Genomic DNA, 27,096 nt, shown 5'->3' with positions numbered 1-27,096 from the left:
GGGTGTTCAGTGGCATAAAGAAAATCTAGTATCTTTTGTTAGTAACTTTACTACTACCCTGTTTCCCCGAAAATAAGACCTAACCTGAAAATAAGCCCTAGTATGATTTTTCAGGATGCTCGTCATATAAGCCCTAACCTCAAAATAAGCCCCATTGAAGTGAAACCCCACCCTCCATTATTGTGCAGCAACCAGGAGAAGATGACATGACTGTATTTGAATAAATGTGGCGACGCTAGGGATGTGGTGGCGCTGTGGGCTAAACCGCAGAAGCCTGTGCTGCAGGGTCAGAAGACCAAGCAGTCGTAAGATCGAATCCACGTGACGGAGTGAGTGCCCGTCGCTTGTCCCAGCTCCCGCCAACCTAGCAGTTCGAAAGCATGCAAATGCGAGTAGATTAATAGGGACCACCTCGGTGGGAAGGTAACAGCGTTCCGTGTCTAAGTCGCACTGGCCATGTGACCACGGAAGATTGTCTTCGGACAAAACGCTGGCTCTGTGGCTTGGAAACGGGGATGAGCATCGCCCCCTAGAGTCGAACACGACTGGACAAAAATTGTCAAGGGGAACCTTTACCTTTACCTTAAATTGCTGTACATAAAAAGAAGCCCTAATGCATTTTTGGGAGCAAAAAGTAATATAAGACCCTTTCTTATTTTTGGGGAAACGGGGTAATAAAAATTAGCAGAAACGAAACTTTGTGGAAGATTCTCCGGTACAGGATTGTAATGCACAATTTGTCTTTTAGAAGAACTTCAGGCAATGTGCAGTTACTAGATTGTGACTTTTGACAATTACAAGTATATAAAGTGTGTACATTTTATTGCTGTCAGTTTGTCCCCACCTGTGTTTGCCTGCTGGTGGAATGGATAAAACTTGCAGTATTTTCCACTTCCCTGTACACTTCCAGATATGTTTTGCAGAGTTGAGGGACCTTCTACAGTTGATTTAGGGGATGGGGATATACTGGAAGAAACAGGAAGGAGACAGTCATGTGATATTGCACAAATGGAAGTCCATGCATGTGACACTGGATATCGCTGGCCTTTTTTGGCAGCTTTTAGCAATCTGCGAACCTTTAGTTGTATTAATCCAAATATTACTTAGCTTTGGATGGTACTATTTGTTGTTCAACACATCTGGAGGTCTCCAGATTGTTGGAAGCTGATTTCTGGGTTAATTTTAATTCTTTGTGTAAATTCTTCCTAAATTCAGTGTCAGTTTGTCTGTTACTGCAGGGGTCCCCAACCCCCAGTCCGTGACCTTGCACCAGTCCGTGGCCCAGGCAGGACCGGGCCGCGGACACAGATCTCCTACGCCCCTGCAAGCGCTCCCCGTGAGCCCTCCCAGCGCATGTGCGTGAGCGTGCCGTGCCCCACACTCATGCACATGAGCATGCCACACCCCCCAACCAGTTGGGGGCCACTGTACAGGAAAAAATTTTGTGGCCCCCAAGACTCGCACTACAACATTTTTGCTATGTTTTGACTGACACTACAGGGTGGAAGGAGGTGTTTCATTTTTAAAAGTTTTCAGAATGTAATCCCATTTTCAGTTAAAATAAGTACAGTGTTAACAACTTTTACGGTAAATAGACACTGCTTTGATTTATTAAAAAGTAGTAATAAATAAATAAATAAATAAATAAATAAATAAATAAATAAATAAATAAATAAATAAATAAATAAATAAATAAATAAATAAATAGGTGAATTAGCCTTTTAAGCACTCTCTTCTTGGGAAGTTCCTATAATTTATTTTGTTTTATTTTTATCTGGATATGCTTGCACAGAATAACATGGCTACTTCTTTGAAAACTACTTGGGAGTGTAACGCTCAAGCTGTTTGTCCTCAGCCCAACAGATATAGCCCACCTTTTGTCTGTTTCTTGTATTAAAATGAATCTTTTCAATAGATAACATTGAAGAATCCAATGGTTTGACTTTAGTTGTGCTCTTTAGCTGTTATGCAATGAGTGAATTGCTTCATTTAGTTTTTTGCTAATACACATCTATAGAGGTAGAATAGGAAATTCTCCTGGAAATTTCAGTTGTTTGCATTTTCACCTTTTTTGCCCTGGTGCTAGCTTTTACTCTCCTCCTTCTTGGATAAGACACAGAGGATCATGTAACTGGGAATCAGCACAATGAATGGGATAAAGCTGGAATGCTACGTAGGAAATCATATTCAACTCCATAATAACATGAGGGCAGTTGAATATCGTGGGAGGCAAAACTGACTTAAATTGATAAATACTTTACAGAGCAGTTTCAAAAAGAGGAAAATGGGAAATAACGTGAGTGGCTTTGCTTTCAAGCCTAGCTGTTAAGATCCTATGAAGAAGAGAGAGACGCAAATGGGCACAAACCTAGGTGTACTTTATTTCTGTTAAACAAAGAATGATTTTTGTAATTTAACACTGAATAAATGCATGGAATGTTAACATGGTACCAATTCTACTGTGAAAACCAGTTGCTTTTAGTATTATTGGTAACAGCCTTTAATCAAAGGCTTTGGATGATGTGTTGATGTTACTTCAGCCTCTGAAATAATTTGCGTGCCTGCCTTTGTGGCTTTAAAAATTAGTGTTCTTTAAAAAAAAAAAAACTTTAGAGTTCAATATCCCACTTAATATTTATGCATGTAGAATTTCAGCTGCGGAACCTGTTGTGGTGATCTAATGATGTTGTGTGCCTTAGTTGTGTGCAACCAGTACTTTGTTAGATGACTGCAGCAGCCTTTACAGCCGGAAGTCCACAAATCCGTAAATATTGAATGGAGCGCTAGCCAGGGTGTTTGATGGCTGAAAACCTGTGTCTGGCTTTATATATGGGCTGCAATCCTGCACATCATTTGCTTAGTTAGATATAGAACTACTTTATAGCATTGTCACTGAAATAGTGAAGAGATTGATTCCAGTGCTGACAGTTTTGTTGTGCTTTTCATTATTATTCATAGCTGAAGTCTTGACAATTCTGGTGCTTAGGAGTTTGAAGTATTTTTCTAGCCGTGTTGCTATGGCATTTGTATGCAAAGGAATCTGCCACACATAAGCCACCAGTGTTACTGCTAATTATTTTCTAGTGCTCTTCCTCCATTCAGCCATGGGGAAGAGGAATAAAAGTCTCAACAAAATATAACTCCCACAGAAAACAATGTAGGGAGGGGATGAGATTATGCATCTGTTTTGGTCTCTACTGAGGATTCAGTCCTATCCCTTCCCTCTCTTCTCCCTCTTATATACCGTATTTTTCACTCCATAAGACACACCTTTCCATAAGACGCACCAGTTTTTTAGGAGAAGAAAACAGGAAAATATAATCTGTTTTCTTCACTCCATAAGACGCACAGACTTTCCACCCCCCCTGTTTTGTGGGGAAAAAGTGCGTCTTATGGTGCGAAAAATACGGTATATATATCAGTAGTGCTCTGTAGCATATGTCTTTTCTTGCTCATTGCGCTGCTGAGAGTATGTGTTTGTGCAAAGAACAGGATTGCAGCCATTGTTTTCACATGTCATTTCTGTGTGTCGTGATAAATCTATAGCATGGACAAGAAATGTATTGTTTCAGATACATTGATTATAGATGGAATGATCAACATTCTTTTAAGGTATGAGTGTTCTTTCAGGTTCCTCAGAACCTTTGTCTACAGATGGCTTATCTTTGTATGTGTCCTTCACATACACACACATGTATTTATATCAAGTACATGTGTGCACTTTGTCTCTCATTCTCTGTCATGTGTACATGCAGGAATTCACTTACACAATATGTGTTTAAATTAAACAGTAATTGAATACTGTGGGTTCAACTTGGAAGAACTGTAAATAGAAAGAAAATATCCATCAAGAACATTTTTGTTCCCTTTGGTTGTTGCTTGACATGATTTGGGAGCACAAAACCAGGATACCAGGTTTGTTAAACAGTCTCAAGTTACTTATTAGTTACTTGTTAGAACATTTCAAAACTGCCCTTCACTCTGGCTGGATGGCAAGACAGAGCACAAAGATTAAAAGAAAAAGAAAAGCACATCCTAATTTTTTTTTAAAATACAATTTTTGTGAAGATACAATTAGAGAGAATAAGGATAGTGAGATTTTTGAGCTGTTCCTGAAACACTTGCAGTGTTACCATCATTTGGGTTACCAAAGCCAAAAAGGCACTCTTTTTTTGGTAATCTATAATGTACCAAAAGTACATCAAAGACCCTTCCCTGACTGCCTTCAGTCACAGTCTGGTAGAGGAAGAAAATAGACTTTAGGTTTAGAGGTAGCCAGCCTGTGACAAACCCAGACCTACCGGGATCTGTCACACAGTTACACTAAGCTGCCACCAACCATTCCCTGTAAGAAGTCACACAGACCAGGGATGGATTTTTAAACAATAAAAAGAATAAGGTTTATTTAAATACACACAGTTTAAATAAAACAATCAGGTGAATCAGATAAAGTAACGTGGCTTATTCTCACTTATACAAGCATACAGTTTGGTTCACCCAGAACCTTAACTGGAAGCACAGACCCTGAACCTATCAGTTCTGGCTAACCAACAGACACCTGAACCTATCAGGTTGGTACTCTGACACACAGTAGTACCCTGTCTGACACACAGACTCCCACAACAGCTCCTTCTTCCCAGCTGCTGCTTCGTCACAACCCAGTGTCTCTCAGCATCTCCTCCAGTGTGTGTTTTCCACCACACAGGCATCACATATTTATACAGTACAGCCCCTCCTCCTGATGTCCCGCCTTCCACTCCCCATAGGATGGAACTTTCCCTCCAAACCCATGACAGACAGGTAACATCAGTGCTGTATGTAACACCTCCCCTCTTTATAAGTTGTTTTGTAGGGGGAAAGCTAAGGTGCTTTTCACCAAAAAACAACCTGAATAAAATACACAACAACAATTATACATACCATATAATACTTACTTAAACTTACATTCTAAGTTAAACATAGCAAATATGCATTTAAACATTTACCATATACATTACATTAATTTACCTTTATTCATACAAACCAATTTCAAAAAAACCAGGTACATTTAACCTTTTGTCATTATTATATACGCATATAGTCCATGTTCTTTCGCCGTCTTCAATCTTCAGGTCTTCTTGATAAGGCGTCAGCAACACAGTTCACTGACCCTCTGACCACCTTCACTTCAAAGTCATAGTCCTGTAGGTTTAAAGCCCACCTCATAAGTTTGCTATTGTGGGTTTTCATTGTCTTTAACCATTGCAATGGTGAATGGTCAGTACACAGAATAAAATGTCTTCCCCAGATGTAAGGCTTGGCCTTCTGGATCGCGTAGACTATGGCCAAACACTCCTTCTCCACGGTTGCCAAATGTCTCTCACCTTTTTGAAGTTTCCTACTCAGGTAGGACACTGGATGCTGGTCACCATTCTCATCCTCCTGGCACAGAACTGCTCCTACCCCGCTGTTAGACGCATCTGTGTAGATGATGAACTCCCGGTCGAAGTCTGGAGCACGCAGGACTGGATAGTTGATTAACGCCTCCTTCAACCTCTGGAACGCCGCCTCACAGTCGCTGGTCCACGGGATGCGGTCATCAGCCTTCTTCCTCGTCAGATCGGTCAGCGGAGCCGCAATCTCGCTAAACCTCGGGATGAACTTTCTGTAGTAGCCCACCAACCCAAGAAATGATTTGACTTTTTTCTTGGTGTTGGGTCTAGGCCAATCACGAGCAGCTTCTATTTTGGCCTCCAGGGGTTTTATCACTCCTCCCCCTACCATGTGACCCAAGTATTTTATTTCTGGGCTACCCAGCTGACACTTGCTGGCCTTTACTGTTAGCCCTGCTGCACTTAACCTCTGCAGCACTAACTCCAGGTGTAACAGGTGATCTTCCCAGGTATTACTGAAGATCCCTATGTCGTCAATGTAGGCCACTGTAAAGTCACTGAGCCCTGCCAAGGTCTGGTCCATCAGCCTTTGGAATGTGGCTGGTGCATTTCTGAGACCAAAGCTCAGGACTCGAAACTCATAGAGACCAAAAGGGCTGCAAAAGGCAGTCTTTTCTTGATCCCTGGGATCAATTCTTAATTGCCAATATCCCTTTACCAGGTCCAATGATGAGATGAACCGACAACCCCCTATGGTTTCAATCAGGTTGTCTAGCCTGGGCATTGGGTAGGCATCAGGAGTGGTTACACGGTTTAATTTCCTGTAATCAACACAAAACCTAATGCTCCCATCAGGCTTGTCCACAAGGACTATCGGAGAGGACCAAGGACTAGAAGAGGGGACGATTATGTTCTCCCTCAGCATTTCGTCCAGCTCCTTCCGCACCTTGTCCCTATAGGGTCCCGTTACTCGGTATGGGGATACTGCCTGCGGGGGTGCATCCCCTGTGTGGATCCGATGCATCACTCCCTTCACTATCCCCGGCTTGTTGGAAAACACCTGCTGATATTTATTAAGCAGCATTTTTAGTTCTTGCTGCTGGTCTTGGGTGAGTGCAGGACTGATCTTTACCTCCTCTGGGTTGTATTTTACTTCCCCTCTACCCTCCCAGAAGGGTAATTCAGCTTCCTCACTCTCAGCTGCTTTTATCGCGAATAAAACCCTCTGTTCCCCTCGGTAGTAGGGTTTTAGGGCATTCACATGAACCACCCTCCTTGCTTGGTTCTCCTCCTGCTCTATTAGGTAGTTCAGGTCTGACATCTTGGAAATGACCCTATATGGTCCTGCCCACTTGAGCTGCAGTTTATTCTCTCTGCAGGGCCTAAGCCAAAGCACTTCCTCCCCTGGGTCAAAGTGCCTCTCTCTAGCTTTTTGGTCATACCATGTTTTCTGTCTGACCTTCTGAGCTTGCAGGTTTTCTGCTGCCAGCTCTAGATTTCTCCTTAGGTCATTCATCAAGGTGTCTATGTATGTCACAACGTCTTGTGGGTCATCCTGGGTGATCTGCTCCCAATTTTGTTTGATCAAATCAAGGGGCCCTTTCACCCTTAAGTGTGCAGCAAACATGTCAGAGTGACCCCTTTGTAAGATCATGGGGCGATACTTTTCAGGTACCACCAGCTGACTTCGGATCCCATCTCCCCCTTTTGAGATATTCCTCAGGGTTTCTCTATATAAAATCCCCTTTTTCTCCAGAAATCTCACTGGGGTTTCAGGTGTTAGCTGGGCGTCAGTCACCTGTTCAAAACACTTTTGGAGAGTGGCGTCTGCTTTTTGCTCCTGTCCAAATCTGCTGTCTGTGGTTAAGGTTTCCACCACAGCTTCTGAACTCCCCTCTGCTTCCGTCTCTGGCTCATCATTACCCCCCTGAACTGTCCCTGTGGTGGCTTGTGAGCGTGTAATCACTAGCACCCTTTTTACATGTTCAGCCAGGTCATTTCCCACGAGCACGGCTGCTGGCAGAGTCGATGAAATCGCTAGCCGCCAAGCTCCCCTCCAGCCTTGAAAGTTGACAGGTACCTCTGCTACTGGCAGAGAGATTACCTGCCCCTCAATCCCTGCCACCTTTATGCTCTCATTTGGGATTATAAACTCCCGAGGAATAATATCTGGATGGCACAGGGTTACCTGGGAACAAGTGTCCCGCAGCCCCCTATACTGACGGTCAAGTATTCCTACGTCCACCCCTGCTGTCTCAAACAACTGAGAATCTGTTTTTATCAGCAAGCAGCGCTTTACCTCTATAAGAGGACCATTTTCCTCAGCCTGATCAGCAGAGGTAGCTGTTCCAGACTGAGTAGTCATGGCAACAGGCTCCCTCTGTGACACTGAGCCTTGCTCTTTCTGGACACAGAACACAGCTTTTGGCTTGGTTCCACTAGACTCCTGAGGCACCATTCCTTTTAGCTGCTTTAATTTCTCACACTCTGAGATTAGATGACCCTTTCCCTGACAGAAATAACATTTTCTGGTGTATTTTGATTCTCTCTCATCTTGTTTTGGTTTTCCCTCCAAAATCTGAGGTCTTGGTTTCATGTCTGAGGGCTTCCCTTCACCATGGGCCCCTCCCCCTTGCTGGCTTTTCCCTGGTCCCTGAGAGTACTTGCTGTAGGTTTCTTTGGGTTTCCCTACAGATTTCCCCTCACCCAAGGGCTTTCTTATTTGGGAAATAAAATCCGCGATCTCTGCGGCTGCTGCCACAGATTTCGGTTTCCTTTCCCTCACCTGGAATTTCAATTCCCCATGCAGGACTGAATAGAACTGTTCCAGGGCTATCAAATCTTTAAGCTGTTCATAGGTCTCTGTTCCCTCCTGCGATAGCCATTTCTCAAGCAGCCTCACCAATTGGGCCCCCACTTGGGTAAAAGTCTGCTCTGGCTTCTTGGTTAGGGACCTGAATCTTTGTCTCAGCTGCTCTGCATTTATCCCATGTCTGGCAAACACCAGTTTTTTAAACTCTGCGAAATCTTTCATCAGTTCCTCAGGCATCTCGGCATAAACCTCAGCCAGGCTACCACTGATTAAAGACCGCATGATGGTCATCTTCTCAGTTTCCCTCACTGAGAAGTCCACAAACGCTCTTTCCACTAAGGAAAAGAACACCTCAGGACAATCTCCCTTGTGGTACACAGGGAATTTCTTCAGGTCAGCTTTAGACAGTTGGCCTCCCTCAGAATCCCTATTGTTATTATTGTTCTTGTTCATCAGTTCCAATTTTTTTAATTCAAATGCCATTCTCTCTCTCTCCAATCTTTCCTCCACTTCAAATTGCCTCATCCTCAGTTCATGCTGTTGGGCTAAGAGCAATTTTCTGAGTTCTGGGTTCTGCTCTCCTGTGCTGTCACCCTGCACTGAGCCAAATTCATCCTCAGAACCTTGGTCAATCTGGGGGTCTTTCACTTCACTCATGTCTGCTACTTGGCTTCGAGTCAAGGGCATAATCCCCCCCTCAGAACAGGCTGCTTTAAAAAGTCAAGCCTCAAAATAAAACGACCACTTTTTTCCTCTTGCCTCAGAACCAGCTTTCCTATAGAGATTGCTGCTGTTCTTCAGCACTAACTTGTAACAGTATCGAGTCAGAGCCTACCCCCCTCTGCTGGGCCTCTCAGCTGGCAAGCTAGCTCACTGTTACTATGCAGTTTTGCCTCAGCTTTTTCCCGCCAAAACTAGGCTGCCTCAGAGCACCTTAATCTAAGTCTCCCCAGTTGGCACGTTCTTCTACTAGCGCACCTCCCCGTGAGGTACACCTAGAAGATTACCTACGCGCCTCAGACTGTCCCTGACTAGACCCCCCTTGCTCTGGGCACACTTGCCAAGGCTTTGCTGGACCGCTGGACAACTGGACCAGTCGTATCCCACACGCTGGACACCAATCAATGTGACAAACCCAGACCTACCGGGATCTGTCACACAGTTACACTAAGCTGCCACCAACCATTCCCTGTAAGAAGTCACACAGACCAGGGATGGATTTTTAAACAATAAAAAGAATAAGGTTTATTTAAATACACACAGTTTAAATAAAACAATCAGGTGAATCAGATAAAGTAACGTGGCTTATTCTCACTTATACAAGCATACAGTTTGGTTCACCCAGAACCTTAACTGGAAGCACAGACCCTGAACCTATCAGTTCTGGCTAACCAACAGACACCTGAACCTATCAGGTTGGTACTCTGACACACAGTAGTACCCTGTCTGACACACAGACTCCCACAACAGCTCCTTCTTCCCAGCTGCTGCTTCGTCACAACCCAGTGTCTCTCAGCATCTCCTCCAGTGTGTGTTTTCCACCACACAGGCATCACATATTTATACAGTACAGCCCCTCCTCCTGATGTCCCGCCTTCCACTCCCCATAGGATGGAACTTTCCCTCCAAACCCATGACAGACAGGTAACATCAGTGCTGTATGTATCCTAATTTTTTTTTAAAATACAATTTTTGTGAAGATACAATTAGAGAGAATAAGGATAGTGAGATTTTTGAGCTGTTCCTGAAACACTTGCAGTGTTACCATCATTTGGGTTACCAAAGCCAAAAAGGCACTCTTTTTTTGGTAATCTATAATGTACCAAAAGTACATCAAAGACCCTTCCCTGACTGCCTTCAGTCACAGTCTGGTAGAGGAAGAAAATAGACTTTAGGTTTAGAGGTAGCCAGCCGAACCTGAACTTTGACTCAGACACATAGGAAATAATTATCTGATGAAGCACCTTCTGAACTATATATAATATGATTCCACTCAGGGTGGATTTGAACTAAATAATGATTTGAATTTAAAAAGATTCAGATTTTTTGATGATTTAAATCAAGAAATCATTTAAAAAATTTAAATAGTGAATTAAAAATTATTTTTTTTATCTACCCTGATGCCACCTGGCTGTTTCAGTTACAATTTTGGCTACTGAGTTGTGTGCTAGCTGAAGCTTCCGGTTTATATTGAAGTGCAGCCCTAGATAAAATATATTGCAGCATTCGTGTTCTTTACTAGACAATGAAGCATTGAGCAGGCTGTGCCTGTCGGGCAGCAGTTGTCTCTGGCAAACCAGCCAAAACTAGTAAAAGGTTTTTTTATTATTATTTTTAGCCAGTGAGGCAAGCAGAGCCTCAAGTAACAGACTGAGGAGTGTTTGGAGCAGTCTGCTTTTTCAGGAAAAGTTCCATCTAGAATGGGCTTCATACCCAATAATTCATAGACATGAGAACCACTTACCCAAGGTTTCACTATCTTCTCAATGGTTCATCATCTGTGTATCTACTTGTGTGCAAGGGAAGACTGGATGGATTGGATTTGTATGCAGGGATTCTAGTTTATCCTGTACAGACATGGCCCAAGTCACAGCAATCTGAAGCACGATTCACAATGTAACATTTAAGTCATAAAATATATTATAGTTAACGTTTCCCTAAATATGTTTTTTTTTAAAAACCTGGCAAATGGATAGATTTTTTTTATTATTTTCATATTCATATTCATGGCCTCTCTGTGAGCTGATGATTTTTTTTCCACATGTGGAAGGGCACCTTGGAATCTAGTCTTTCATAGAATTGGTGTATGAAGTTAAGCTGTGTTGTAGTTTTGGGCCATGACCATCATAGGGGATCAGTAGGAAGTGGAGAAGAAAGGACAGCATTATTTGCATGTCTGTTAACATGCAACCCTTTTTCGTAATGGGGCCCAGCGTCTGTTTTATCCTAATGAAATGATTGTCTAAACAGGTCAGAGAACAAGTTTCAGATGCGTAGTGCAGAAAGATAAGGGGAACGGTATTGCTTGAATAAATGCCCCATGGTAACTGATTCTAACCTGGTTGTATCAGTTACTGTTGCCTATCTGGAAGATTCCTTCTCTGAAGGGCTTGTTATACAGCTCTAAAAATCACCAAATATCCTGGATGAGAAGGAAAGGTTAGAAGCAAAGCAAAATAGTAAAGTGATAAATAAATAGTAGTGAAGCAGTTAATCTGAGCTTTAATTTTGATGGCCTTTATGATCAGGAAGACATGACAGCATGCTGCAAATCCTCCTTTTAGTGTGTCAGTTATTCATTCAGTGCAACTAGAATACTGTTTATTCTGAAAAGTACTGAGGATGATTTAAAGTGTGGAGGCAAATTATGGTAATTCTTTTTTTAATTGGCAGACATAGTTCTTAATGCAGGTAAATATAGCATTATTTAAACATCCCTGCCATGATTTAATATGTTTTTGCCTGTGTCTTGACAGGATGGAGTCAGCTGGCTGCTATGCATTGTGTTATGCTCCCTGACCTGTTGGGCTTGGATAAATTTAGACCACCTCTCCTTGAAATGTTGGCTCGTAGATGGCAAGATCGATGCTTGGAGGTACTGTTTTTTTTATTATTATTATTGAAGGCAGCACTTGGGGGAGAATGAATGTGCTGGCCATCATGGGAAATATTATTTTTATATTGGATGTATTGTTCCAAGAAAAGTGTACTATAATTCTGGTTTAACGGTTGGATTTATATATAGGGAGATGCAGTTCAATTTACAGGTCAGTTTTGTAGAATGGAGAGTTAACATTCCAGTATGACAACAGTATATTGTAGTTAAATGGAAAGCTAGATTTCAGAGAATAAGATTCATATAAAAAGCAGGATGATATGTTCTGGCCACTGGATGTCATCATTGTTCCATCAGAAGACATGGAACTGCATCTGAATAGCAAAGATGTTCATTTCTGTGAAGTACAGACAGACCAACTTAGTTGGATTAAGCTGCGTGGAGTTCATTTATTCTCAAAGCAACAACGGTTCAGTAACTGCTGCACTTTTAATTTTAATCCTTTTAAAATACTATGCATATTTTTTAAAAGGCAGGGGGTGTATGTAGAGAACAGAGCACTGTGCATCTATCCAGGAAACTTTTTTGTTCCTGTAGACGGTTCTTCAGTGTGAAATGCTGATATGCATTTGTGGGGGTGTTATAATTAATCTTGTTTTTAACAGAGCATTTTAAAATTTCTAATCATTATTGTTTGTGTGGTGAAGTGGTTAATGATGGCAGACAGGAGCTACAAAGATGTCATTGATTGTAGTGAGGATTCCACTATATCGAAATTTTAGTCATCTTTTGTTCTAATAAAGAGAAGGGCATTCAAGTGTGAGGTTATTTAAGCCAGTTTTTAGAGAGAGTGGAGGCTATTGCACCGTTAGAATTGTAACTCCGCCAGTCTGCAGATGGGGTTGGCACCTACTATTTTTGATAAATGACTATCTGGCCTTGACATCCCATTTAAGCTGTTGTGGCAAAAAAAAGAAGAGAGAGGGTTATGTTGATTGTGCAGCTTTAAAAGAAGTATAGGAGGAACAGACCTGTGACAGTAGAATTGTGTGCTGGCTACACACCCTAACTGAAAATTTGCAGCTGGAGATGTGAATTAGAATTGGGATTGAGTCAAATATAGTAGCCAATACTTCTCACTATTGCTAACCAGTTATTTTAGTTCCTAACCCATTCCAGTGTAATAGCTTGGAGAAGAGAGAAGTTCTTTTCTTTCCATCTGTCTGTCTGTCTTTCGGACCGGTCTGCACCATGCAAAATTTATGAGAGCTTCAACTTTGATTCTCATAAATTAATGGTTTAGGACTTTGATACTTGTCCAAATGTCTCTCCTGGAAAAACAGCTGCCCATTTCACATGCTCCTCCCAATCCACATTGTTAATGGTGGTTATACCGATGGAGGGTAAAAATGTGTCCGTGAGGAACCAGGCCTTCTCGTTGCTGGCCACTAATTAGCAGAACAAATCTCCAGTAATAAAACAGCCTTTAAAAATATATACCTAGATGTTGTTAATATTAATTTCTAAATTTAGGTTTTTCTTTTTACTATTATTTCTACTATTATTGAAGCCCACATTGATTGTATTATTATCTGGGGGTGGGGTGAGGTTTTCAATGTCTTACTCTATAAACTGTCCAGTGTAATGGATGTTCAAACATTAATGGAGCAGTATAATAAATAAATAAATAAATAAATAAATAAATAAATAAATAAATAAATAAATAAATAAATAAATAAATGCGCGCGCGCACACACACACACACACACACACACACACATAATGATAGAGAGAAGAAGTTGGAAACTATACACAATTGGAAACTCTCCATTGGCATTCAGTCCTTATATTTGAAGCCTATAGCAGTAATTGTCGGAGAAAGAATTGTAAATCTGGTCAATCCTTGGTTCTTAGTTACCTTACCACCATTTTACACTATGCCTGGGACCCACAATTTGTACAATATAGTGGGGAGGGAGCCACTTCCTCATGGCAGCTTTCCTTGCACCTCCCAAGTAAACTGAAACTATGTTAGTATTGCATTGATAAGTCTATGTGTCAGACCAATATCTGTATCAAAATCATCTATGGCATAGCCAAGGCTCATGTAGCTCTTGGCTGTACATATTGCCTGGAAAGAAGCCACAAAGGGATCATGTCCTATCCTGTCAGTGTCATGTGGGTGAACTGGAACAAGGCATTTTTCTCAATTAAAAATGAATAGTTGGCTCACACATTCTCCTGTCCCTAAATGAATGAAGGAGAATTTTCAGGGCTCATCAATGAATTACCCAAGTTTCCACAAAAGAAATGTTCTATTTATTTTCCCTACGGTAGTTTTGCTTGGACAAGTTGTCATTTGCATGATTACTTTGGATCTCTGCGTTACACATTCCCCCTCTGGAATTATTTTTTGTAACATATCTGACTCAAGAAGATCTATGACTTATGTCAACATCAGTTTGTAAATTCACTTGAGCAGTGTGGAATCCTGTTGCAAATGCATACTCTGGTTGGCTTTGCAGGTGAGAGAGGCTGCCCAGGCCTTGCTGTTAGCAGAACTGAGAAGAATTGAACAGGTGGGGAGAAAGGAAACAATTGACATGTGGGCTCCTTATTTACCACAGTATATGGACAGTGTTATATCACGTAAGTATTTCCTGTGGAATCCAAATCTAAAATAGTTTTGAAAGCATGGCTCTAAGCAATAGAGCTAAAGTAACAATGTAAATTAATGTATTTTGTGGGGAAAACCTTACCTTATGTTTTGTATGTATATACTGTATGTCCATGTTTGGTTGGAAAAAATTAGAATTAGAGACACATCCCATGATCCACAACCCTGTCTTGTGAATGTTGAGGACAAGTAAGTGCCACGACTGTTCTGGGTAGACATCACACATGTTAATGTCTTCATGCCATCACCAACAATATGCACAAGTGTCCATCTGTTGCACAGTAATGGAGGGGGATAAGAATGTTGCAGTTTGACAACTTATGACATTTTAGTTTGAGATCTCTTTAAAATGTATATCAGGATCTTTGAAATCTCTCAGTGCCAATTTCCATGTTGTTGTGGTTGCTGAGAGTGAAATTCCATTTTGTTTGCTATCTGTTGGAACTGAAGCTGCGTAGGATTTTTCTGCATATCTTAATAAGAACGTGTGTGTGTACATTTGTATGCAGCTAGAAAAGAAATAGGTTTTGGCAAGAGGATCCCTACCTCAGTTGACATTTTGGGTGGCTGATGGGGATCAGTATGGACCATTTTCTCAGTTTTCAGTTGGAGTAGGAGAGGCATCAGACTCTAAATGATGAGAGAGTAAGCTAATAGCCAGCATATGAATATAACACATTGTTTATTTTGTTCAAAATTAAATTAAAATTCAACATTTAAATTAATATTGGTCTTCTATAACATTAAGTCGCACTGGCCATGTGACTACGGGAGATTGTCTTCAGACAAAACGCTGGCTCTATGGCTTGGAAACGGGGATGAGCACCGCCCCCTAGAGTCTAACACGACTGGACAAAAAATTGTCAAGGGGAACCTTTTTTTCTATAACATTGTTATCTACTTTGAACCTGGATACTTTATTTGGCTTATCAGCTTGTATTTGACTGAAAAAAGGTGAAGGTTATATTTCTGTACAACCGCTTCATCCAAGATTAGATTATACAAATTGAAATCCTGTTGCTTTATCATGCATGCAGAAGGCAAATGATGTAATCTTCAGACACTTCTGACTGCCAGTTAACAAGTTGCCACTGGGATTCTTGAGAATACCTACATCCACTGGCTCAACACATGCTGAAGGATCCCAGGAGGGACTCATGAATTGTCAGCTAGAAGTGACTGAATGGTACACCATTGCCTTCAGCATGTGTAACAAAGCAGCAGGATCTGAGCCGTAGTTTATTTTTCATTGGTGGGTTGATAATTTTTACCCAAAAGAGCTAAATTTCCCTTTGCTCCCAATGTTTTGTATGTTAAATTCTGTTTTATTTCTGAAAGAAAGTTCTTTTTATGTGCTATCAAGTCGTATGGCGACCATATGAATGAACAATATTCCAAATAACCTGTCCTCCACTGCTCAGCTCTTGTAAACTCAAGCCAAGATGGAATTTTATCATTTTTTCCCCTGAGTCCTAATTCAACACTGTCCACAACACCACACTGACTCTCTGGGCTATTAAAGAATTATACAATTGTCGAGCAGGAAGGAGTCCTGCGGGTTGTTGAGTCCAACACTCTGCCAAAGCCAAAAATCCACAGCTAAAACTTCCCTGGCAGATGGTCATCAGCTCTCCATTGACAGGATAGAACTTCTCATGACACGAATGAACTGCAGTGAACCTCAGGGTTTGGTTACCTCCCTCCTCCAGGGCAGCTGAGAGCAGAAGGCTTGAAATATCTTTCTCCATTTCTTTTATTAACCAGAATTAATACTTTGCCCAGCATCTATTGATATATTTTGATTGATCCCATTACTTTTTCCCAGACTCCACAATTTGCATATTTGGATTGCAATGACGGCATGGTTTCTTTTTTTTATATACATACAGTATTTATATTAAAGAGTACAGCCAAACAGACTTAGTTATAACCTTATGAAAAAAAGAGCTCTGGCCGATCTTGCAATCCTATAGGATGCTCAGGTGACCAGGAATCTATTTGCGCAGTTTGTGCTAGTGTACCAACTACATTAATTCCCTGGAGATAGCTGATCTGGCCACGGTGATATATGCCTTGGTTAAATCGTGCTTGGAATAGTCTAGCATGATGTATGTGTATAACAGAAACAAAAGTGTTGTGACACCTTAAAGACTAACAGATTTATTTCAGTGTGATCTTTCATGGAATACAACCCACTTCCTAGGGTATATGGAGTGCAATATTTAGTCAGTGATTTATGTACACAGTATACATAGTTGTGATAAGAGGCACCAGGTGAAGAGGTAAACAGGCATAGATAATGAACTTTCAAAGTCACAGTAGCATTATGGTTGCAAGTTATGAGCTTTCAGAGTGCAGATTACATAAATGTCTTAGCCATAAGTAGAGAGATTAACTGCCGACCAGACAAGCATCTTTGACATGTGAACAGTTTTTCTGATGATATTGCTTGTTTTTATTTCTGGAATTAACTTCTAATTCTGATGTTAAAGTTTTACCAGAGGAAGTGATCTTTGTCATTACATAAGATTATATTATTATTATTATTATTATTTATTTAATTTATATCCCGCCTATCTAGTCGTGGTGGACTACTCTAGGCGGCCAGATTGTAAAGGAAATTAGCTTTATTTATTTGTGTGTATGTATTCTGTGCTGTCGAGTCAAACAGGGTTTTCAAGGTACAGTGGACCCTTGACTTACAGACTTTTTGAGTTACAGACTTCTCTGGCCGCAAAATTTAGGTTTGACTTGCAGACTGAGATTTGACTTACAGACCAGAAAAAAACCAAAATGGAACAAAAACGGCCTGTTACAGGGTTAATCAGTTTTCAATGCACTGTAGGTCAATGGAGACTTGACTTACAGACTTTTTGACTTGAGAACCGCCTTCCAATATGGATTAAGTTCTCAAGTCAAGACCCCACTGTAAGTGAGATATTTAAGGAGTGGTTTTTCCAGTTACACTCCCTCAGTGAGTTTCCATGGCCGAGCAGGGATTCGAACCCTGTTCTCCCAAGCCCTAGTCCATCACTCTGAGGGGATGGCACTTCCTTTGTGAACTCTGTTCCTGTAATTGAGGTGATTAGCTTGATTATATAGAAATAACACCGGAATTGGAAGAGACCTGTTTCTGAATAGCAGTTAGAAGTCCATAGAACACTTGTTACATCTAATCTGTTTAAAATGACGTTCGAAAGATATTTTAAATAACTCAAGTTTTTGTATGGTAAGAAATTCCTCAAAGGAAAGTTCTTTTGAACATGGCTTTTAAGAAAATGTAAGTGAGCAAGTATTGTGGATGGAATCACTGATATGGTTGATAACACCTTTGTGTTAGTAGGCAATGTTGTAATGAACAGCTTAATATTAGTTGTGAAGAGTATGGTATTGATCTGTGCCATTAGTCTCTTTCTTATTTGCTGAAGAACCGAGCTATTTATAATGCTAATAGAAATAATAAGATTTACTAGATATAGGACATGAACATGGGCACATGTTTCTGCACTTGAACAGTTTCTAAGAAGCCTTTACTACCCTCAGTTTTATTTGGGGGAAAATCCTCATATGTAAGATGTTGTTAATTTCTTTCTTTTTTTAATTTGCACTCCACAAAAACAAGATATTGTCAGTTTTTGTCACTATAATTTTTTTTAAATTGCCAGCGATAAGGTAGATGATACCTATAGCGCAGCCTCAAACTACTCCGAAACAAGACTGAAAAGTAAGAGATAAAGCAGCATTGCTGAGAAGCAGATTAAAAACAAACATTGCTTAGAATAAAAATTAAAAAGCAATTGGAGGATTTGGGCAGATTGAGAAAATAGAGAAGTATTTGTCAGGGTATGTCAAACAGAATGTTTTAGTGGGATTATAGAAGCACAGTGCAAGCCATATATAGAATTTTCTGGATCCTCACCTACTGTTGTTGTTGTTGTTGTTGTTGTTGTTGTTGTTGTTGTTGTTGTTGTTGTTGTTGTTGTTGTTGTTGTTGTTGTTGTTGTTGTTGTTATCCCCACCAAAGGTTAATTTGCCTTATTCATTGCATTGGATGCATGAGGCTAGAGGAGTCATCCCAAGTTGAATCCATGGATGACAGGGCTCTGATTTGTTATGTTTCTGGTTAGGGACGAAAGGAAGTAATTATCAACTGCAATGATACTTCATTATGATATGTCTGCCCTTCATTATGCTGTGCCATTTATATCAGTATTTTTTCTGCTGGGACATGGTTTAAGCCAAACATTTTACAATGGTTCTTTTCTTGCTAGGTTCTAGATGTAACCTATCTGATCTGGTGATGACATTGCCTCCCAGAGTAGACCTTTGGTTTAGATGGGCAGTGTAGAAGTCCAATAAAATAAATAAATAAAATAAATAGTGAAAACTCGTCCTCTGACTTCCGGGTCCCTCTGTTTGGCATTAAAAAATAGGGAATAGTTTTCACTTCTGTGTGAACATTCAGTATCATTATTGGGTCACATAACTTTTACAAGATGTGATGCAGACCTCAGATGATTGTGATGAGCCATTGTAGTTTGGAAAGTATTTCTATTACATTCTATATACAAAATACATACATGTGCAGATAGAGCAAACCAGTTATGACCAGCCTTTGTTGTGTGGTAGATAATTAGGATTTTTTTCATAAAAAATCAACCAGAAATACTGTATAAAAACTCTCAGACATGATAGCTTTCTCCTGTCTGTAACAGGTGGCACCCATGTCCTCCCTTTTTATCTACAGTTTGTAGGGTGTTTGTCCTGCCCCCTCCTGTTTTTCATCTTGTCCATATTGTTCCATTCTGTCTGCCACTCCATGTCTAATTGATGTTTGCTTGTTCAATATGATTTTTAAAGCTTTAACAATGTCTCCCCTTAACGCCAGTCTTCCACAGCATCTTAACAGTTCACACATGCAAAAAATTTTAGTCCCAGGAAAACCTGTACAACATTTATGAGTTACAGATTCTAACATCAGCTCTATGAAGTAAATATATCTGAAAAGCAAGGAGAGGAAAATTGGTGCAAACATAATACGGGCATAACTGAAACAGACCAATTAAGTCAATTGCTGAATGACAAGTCAACACTTCTGTAAATCTTGTTGATTCAGTAGGTCTGGGTTGCTTTATGGCAATTGAATTTAGGCCTCATGTTCTTCTATTTTTTGTGTTGACAAGTAATTATGAGGCTCTGATTGTATGGAAGTATCCACTGTCTTTCAGAATACAAATTATGCAGAAACATTCTAATGCATTATACACCCTGGACCTTACGGAACTAACTTTGCATGTTCCTTTACAACAGGGATGGGTAACTTGTGACTTTCTAGATGTTGCTGGGATTTAGTTCCCAACATCCCTCACTGTTGGCTGTAATATTCCTGTAACCTGTAGCCAAGCAACATCTAGAGGGCTAGTGTGGCTCATCCTTGCTCCATGGAGATAATAATAGTTTTCTGTAGCAGGGGTCCCCAACCCCGGTCTGTGGCCCAGTACTGGGCATGGCCTTGGCAGGACTGGGCCACGGAGACAGATCTCCCACCCCCGCATGCACTCCCCCCCACGCACGCACGCGCAAGTGTGCGCCCCACCTGCGAGCTCGGAGGTGCCCTGCCCCCCCACCAATCCATGGTTTGTAAAAGATTGGGGACCACTGTTTTATAGCATGCCCTTTTGATTCCATTTCTTAGACTCTCCTGTCCCATAGATACTGTATATGTGCAACTAAAGAGAACTGTTTCACCTTGAATGGTGAACTGTAACAATTTGTACTTTCAGTTTCTTAATACATGACCAAAGTATTTCAGCTTTCCGTGTTTTATGTCTTTATGATTTTCTGGGTCTTCATTCATTTGCTTTAGTGCTTCTTCATTAGTCACCTTCTCAATCCAGAAAATTGTTAGCATTCTGCAATACACCCACCTTTCAAATACTTCTCCATCTTTTTAATGGTAACTCCTGCAAAAAAAATATCATTAAAAATCAATTTCATTTATTTTAAAAGTATTTTTTAAATATCCTGTATATACAAAATATATTTTAAAATATATTTTAATCTTTTGATATGTGTTACATTCTTAATCTTAAGGAAGGTGTTCTGTTGTTGCATGCTGTCAAGCTGGAACTGACTTATATCGACCATAACAGGGCTTTCAAGGTGAGAGATATTAAAGGATTGATTTTACCAGTTCCACTCCCTCAGTGAGTTTCCGTGGCTGAATGAGGATTCGAATCCTGGCTGCCAGAGTCCTAGTCCATCACTCTATCTGCTGTATTCTAGACCCATCTCTATTCTAACTTAATTCGCCTGACTGTGATCCTGTTATTCAAGCAATCATCTTCTAAAGCACTAATATTTGCCAAGGTGCTTCATATGCCCGTTTGATATTATGAAATGCATTTCTTAGGTTGCTTGCTTTCTACTTACTACCCCAACTGTGACTTTCTTGAATTCATTTTAGACCATGTTAATTAATTACATAATTTGAATATGTCTTCTGTTTCCTTAATCTGTTTACATGAGTTGAAAGAAACATAGATATTTAGTTTTTCTATTTTTGGACATTGATTACTACTTTTCTTTGACTTACCTAATTTTATTTTTTATTTTTTGTGTAGTTTTCCATACATAATGGCACCCATTTCCCCTTCTATTCTTTAAGTATTTCTTCTGTTATCCATTTAATTTTTAATCTATATTTCTACTTTCGTTGTTGGTCACATCTTCTAATACATACCTTTGTCACATTAGAGCAAGCAGTGTTTATATCTAGCTATTGAAATGTGTGATCTTATTCCTTCATGAATCCCCTCCTTAAACACTATATTGTTGGATCAGACAGTTTAATTTTTATGTTTTTATGCCTCTACTGTTTTCTGACTTGTGTAAGTGGAGAGGAATTACCATGATGATGGAATTATTATCTGAATTTATGTTAGTTTCTAGATACATTTTCATTGACTTAACAATGTTTTCATGTCTTTAGTTATTTCAGATTTATTCTGTACTGTTCCTTCTGTTATTGTTGTTCAGCATGGATAAAAATCAAATGGATTTAAAATCAGTTGATTTAAAGCAAAGCAAAGCAAAACATGCTGCTTATATACCGCCCCATAGTGCTTCAAGCACTACAAGTTAATTATACAGGCTACACATTGCCCCCCAGCAAGCTGGGTATTCATTTTACTGACCTGGGAAGGATGGAAGGCTGAGTCAACCTTGAGCCGGCTACCTGGGATTGAACCCCAGGTCATGAACACAGTTTTGGCTGCAGTAGAGTGGTTTAACCACTGCGCCACAAGGCTCTTGCCGTTTAAGTCACAATTTAAATAAACAATTAACTTTTAAATTCAAATAATCAAATAATCTGCTTTTATAAAAAAATTAAATCATGATTTAAATCAAACCACCCTATTGTTACAGCTGTGTTTTTGGAATTTCATATATATACAGTTTCCTTGGGATTTTTTGGATGTGGTGTTCAGAATGTCAGGTTTTTCTTCATGAAATGGCATCATTTATTCTTGTGTATGTTTAGTAGTGTAAACATTACCTTTTCTGAGTATGGAATGCAGTTTGTAACAGCTGCATTTACAGCTTTTGATACTGACTGCAGCTCATAATGATAATGTGTCATTACTGCCCAGATAAAACACAGAATGCTGAGTATATATCAGTACTTGGCCAGATCCTGGGTAGTGATCTCCATTTACTGCAAAATTAAATATTTTTCATTTCTTTTGCCACATATATAGTTTGTATATTCCAAGTGTATAATCTAACTTTCAAATCAGAAATCCTTAGCAGCCTCTAGTCATCTAAAACCTACTCATGCACAGTTTTTCATAACAAAGCCTGGGGGCCGCTGGAGGCAGAGTCTGGGTGAGGCTGGGCCGCATCAGATTTTCCTCCAAGCGGAGCAAGAGCCTGAGGAAGCTCCGAGGAGGAGGAGGAGGGATGTGTGAGCCCTCCTCACCGGCCACGACCCCCTCCGGCTCCTTCTTCACTACTACCACCACCACCACCAGCAGGACAAAGAAGCTAGCCTGGGGGATGACATGACATAAAATAAAATTAAAAAAAAAAACCTTACAGAATCGCCTTGCCAAAGGAGAAAAGCCCCCATCGGTACCTGCGAAATTAAACAGAATGCCCCTCACAGGTGTGCGTGAGCGGGCATGCGCGCGCGCGCGCGCACACACACACACACACACACACACACACACACAGAGAGAGAGAGGTCCGGCAACCTTTCTCTGAGGACCCCCTCAAAAAAAAGGCGCACTTAGCAGCAGCAGCTACCCCCACCATGACAGAGGAGCAAACGTTCCGAGGCGAACCCAGGCAGCCTCCAGAACTGAGGCGGCTGAAGCAGGACGAGGAGGAGGAAGCACCGCCGGGCGCTGAGATGGCTGCTGGCTGGGCTGGTACTGGAGGTGCCGAGAGAGAAAGAGAGCCAGAGAGCTGCTTTCGTGGAAGAGGCGGCAGCAGCGGCAGTCGCCGCTGCTGTTGGCAGCTTGGCTCGGGCGCGTGGGGAAAAGTGCCAGCAGCATGCCTTGCTCGCTGGCTCTCCCCCAAGACAGGGCCTTTTCCACCCTCCATCCAGAACTGCAGCCTGCCAGCTGGCAGATGGGCTGGATGTAAGGCTGCAGTTCCGGATGGAGGGTGCAAGTGTTTCTGTCTTGGGAGAGAGCCGGCGAGCGAGATGAGGCTTTTTTTGACTCTTGATAGCAGAGGACGCGTGGGCGCTTCAGGGGAGGGCAGGCAAGGCAGGGGCCACAAACTATAATCCGGCTGGCTGAAATGGCCTTCAGACCGTATGTTTGAGACCCCTGCTCTAGAGGCAACCCCTTTTCCAATAACATACCCATGCTATATCTTGCCTTTAAAAATAGGAGTTCACCATGAAGATGAATGGTCCCTGTGTTGAAAATATATACCTTGTTGTCTTGTAGTTGCAAGTTCATTGGGAATACAGAGCATTTCTAAAAACGTGGACTGACATCTGTATAGATTACTGCATGCAGCCCAGTGATTCAGACAAATCCTAAAGACTGGGCAGGCTTTTAATTTCTTTCTTTTTAAAAAAAGAATATAAATGCAGGCTTTCTTTGTATGCCTCCTTGCCTGTCTGACATTTTTGCTATTTTTCATTTGTCCATTTAACATTTATTGCAGCCATTCTGTGGTCTAATAATCTCTTACTCATATTTTTCATAGTTTATGATTACAGATTAATTATCTAAAAGCACTGGCTTTATGCAGTGATTGTTTTCTAAATTAGTTCAACACATGTGCCTGTTAAAATTCATTAATTAGGCATGTATATATAAAATAAACTGTGAGAGTTAGTTATTGCTGTACAAGAGTTCAGTATTTTAATTATTGTTGCAGAAGAGTCCAGCAGTGATCTTGTTCCAGCAGAGTAGATCAACATTCTAGAAGGCAATTCTCAAAAAAAAAAAAGGGGGGGGAAAGCCCAAACAAAAACATCCAACTTTTATTCATGTCCACATTTCCAACTGGAAAAAGGGTATCAAACTTTACAAAGCAAAGGCAACCTGAACGTTGACACCACCCTTGTCATCAGTCAAAATGGTCTACATCAGTCCCCAGGTGTTCATGGACTACAGCTCTCAGAAATCCTGGCTAGCTGCTTGAGCACAGTAGATGTTTTAGAGGCTCTAATGCTTCAATTCAGTTCTTTTGTTTTTAGGACAATGGAAAACCAGTAATGGAAGTCAACATGAGATGAACATGTTTTAATGTTAACTGGCTGTGTCCTGCTGTCCAAGGAAGGGTTATATCAATGGAGTTAAGTGTTTACAGATACTTATACATGAGAATGAATTTACTAAACACGAGCGAATGAGTGAAGTTATTGTTTAATATATTCTCGAAGGCTTTCATGGCCGGGATCTGATGGTTGCTGTGGGTTTTTCGGATTCTTTGGCAGTGTTCTGAAGGTTGTTCTTCCTGACGTTTGGCCAGTCTTTGTGGCCGGCATCTTCAGAGGACTGAAGTAGGAACTCTGTCTATGCTCTGGTGCAATTTGTTTGGACAATTGAGTATTTATAGCTATGGGATCAACTTTTGTCCTTTTCAGGATATGGGTGATTGTGGTGATCAGGATGTTTTTTGTTGTGGGTGTATTGTGATAAGAGGGGGAGATTATCTGTCACTGTAATTGATAGATGCACTGCACACAAAAGACCAGCTAACAACACCTATATGCATTTGTATAATCTTGAACCACATGGCCTATTCCTAATTACTGTTTGACGCTGTATCATTTGTGGGCTTTAGTCACAATATGCACCCCATTTTTTAGTAAATCATTCCTAAATTACCATTCACACTGGTTAAATTTAATTTTCCTCAGCCACTTGAAGAAGAAATGGGAAAGCAGTTATTCAACCCATCTACTGAAAATGTTGCCTTTGAAATAGAAGAATGCAGTTGGATAAAACAATACCTAGTCAAATTAAAAGTGGTGTTTATTGTAAGAATGGCTTCCAATCATTCCCTTAAAAATTAATGCCATTTATATATTACTTTATTATTTCCTTGTTAACATCTCATATAGCTTGCTGTGATGGCATAGTGAGAGGATTAGGACTTTAGGTGAAAGATGAACAGCAGGACCAGATGAGCTCTCATAGAAATGCACTCCCAGCCCTTCTTTGGTATTCCTGTGATGAGCAAGGCATCTGGGGAAAGCTAAGTGGTAACAGAATATTTTTTCCCTGTCCTTTCTTTAACTTTTATTTTTACACTGCAATCCTTTTTTAGCAGAAGTTGCTTTGATTTCATGCCAGAATAATACATTTTTAACCGTCATCTTACTCAGTTCTGGTCTGCTAAGATTTGTATGATGTCTGTAGCAGCTACAGTTTCAGTATTTGAGCTACTAAAGATTTTAGGTGTTTATGGCTGATATCTGGGCAATTATGTTTCTGTGCTTCGAAGCCTAGTGCCATGGGTCTTCCATTGCTTCAAAGTGCTGTAGGCCTCCATAGTTCCCCATGGTTCCATGGATGCTGCAGTCAGAGGTCTGCTCCATCACAGCTCTTGAAAGTTGCCAGCAACACTTGCAGGTACAACATCAGCTCTGAACATCTTATGGGAGTTCCCCCCCCCCGTCTTGCAGAAGTGTGTATGTTTTTGTTTCAGGAGTCCCTGAAATATACGGGAGAATGTTCTGATAGCACTGGAATCCTCCAGCCGTATTGTCTGCTTTGTACAGGCTGGCTTTTGTTTATGTATGTTTAATTCTTTTTTTCTTGTGCCATATTTTGTTGTGGGTGCTTGCATAGTCATATAACAATAACTGTGTGCTGTCAAGTCAGTTCTGACTTATGGTGATGCTTCTGAGGATTTCTCAAGTGGAGGATATTCAGAAGTGGTTTACTGTTCGCTTCTTCCGAGGGCATTCTAGGATTGTGCAGTTTGCCCAAAGCCACACAGGCTGGCTTTTCTCCCAGGTTGCACCAGCCTCTGACGCTGCAGCCTCAATGAGCTATCCGTCCATGCATGTGTATGGCTGTTTCCCACCACAGGAATTTGGCTGTTTTTCACTACTAGAAGTCCCTTTTCTTTTTCTGTGAGTGTCATTGCAGTTACAGATCAAGGGTCCTTCTGCTGGTTAGTACTAGTACTGACTCCTGCTCTTCTGCTTAAATCCTTTTGTCTTTTTGAAGACCTGCACAACCCTTATGTCCTGCACTTAGTCGTTTGCGGTCATCTCTTCTGCCCCTGATTCCATAACCGCTGAAATTAGTGGTGCACTTTTTCAAATTGCAATACAGTATTTTCTCTCCAAAAAGTTAAAATGAGCAAGTCAAAGAAGATTTTTGTATCAGACAGAATGACACAAGAATAGCAGCACACATTGGAGATTATGATAAATGTACAGTAAAAATAGATATTTACTGAAGTATTGATTTTCATGTCTAATGCAAGTACAGATCGTAGAATAATAGAATAGTGAAGTTGGAAGGGGGCTGTAAGGCCATCAAATCCAACCCCCTGCTCAGTGCAGGAATATAAATCAAAGGATATCTGCCAGGTGGTTGTCTAAATTTCTCTTGAATGCCTCCATTGTTGTAGCACTCACCACCTCTTAAGGTAATTGGTTCCACTGTTTTACTGCTCTAATAGTTAGGATGTTTCTCCTGATATTCACTGAAATCTGGCTTGCTGTAACTTGAGCCCATTGTTGTGTGTCCTGCACTCTGGGGTGATCAAGAACAGATCCTGCCCCTTCTCTGAATGACAGCCTCTCAAGTATTTGAAAAGTGTTATCATATCACCCCTCTGTCTTCTTTTCTCAAGGCTAAACATGCCCAGTTCTTTCAGTCTTTCCTCATAAGGCTTGGTTTCCAGTCTCCAATCATCCTTGTTGGCCTCCTCTGATCTTGTTTCAATTTGTCAGCATCCTTTTTAAATGTGGTGTCCAGAACTGGACACAATACTCAAGGTGAGGCCTAACCAGTGTTGAATAGAGGGGAACTAGCATCTCATGGGATTTGGAGACTGTACTTCTGTTAATGCAGCCTAAAATAGTATTTGCCTTTTTTGCGGCCACCTCACAGTGTTGGGTTATAGTCAGCTTGTTCTCTATGAGAATTCCAAGATCCTTCTCACTTGTAGTATTGCTGAGCCAGGTATCCCC

At 40.8% G+C, this 27,096-nt stretch overlaps 1 protein-coding gene across 3 annotated transcripts in view; it reads left to right on the top strand.

Moving 5' to 3' along the window:
* WDR7 (WD repeat domain 7) overlaps positions 1-27,096 on the top strand; it is a 277,096-nt gene that overhangs the window by 65,190 nt on the left and 184,810 nt on the right. For all 3 annotated transcript variants that reach the window (XM_072992896.2, XM_072992895.2, XM_072992897.2), the window contains 2 exons: positions 11,661-11,779; positions 14,266-14,389. In XM_072992896.2, the coding sequence (XP_072848997.1) occupies positions 11,661-11,779; positions 14,266-14,389 (243 nt within the window). The remainder of the gene's footprint in view (positions 1-11,660; positions 11,780-14,265; positions 14,390-27,096) is intronic.

Source organism: Pogona vitticeps, chromosome 2, assembly GCF_051106095.1.
Source record: "Pogona vitticeps strain Pit_001003342236 chromosome 2, PviZW2.1, whole genome shotgun sequence".
In the NCBI taxonomy this organism is placed as follows: domain Eukaryota; kingdom Metazoa; phylum Chordata; class Lepidosauria; order Squamata; family Agamidae; genus Pogona; species Pogona vitticeps.
This window is presented reverse-complemented; position numbering and strand designations above follow the sequence as displayed.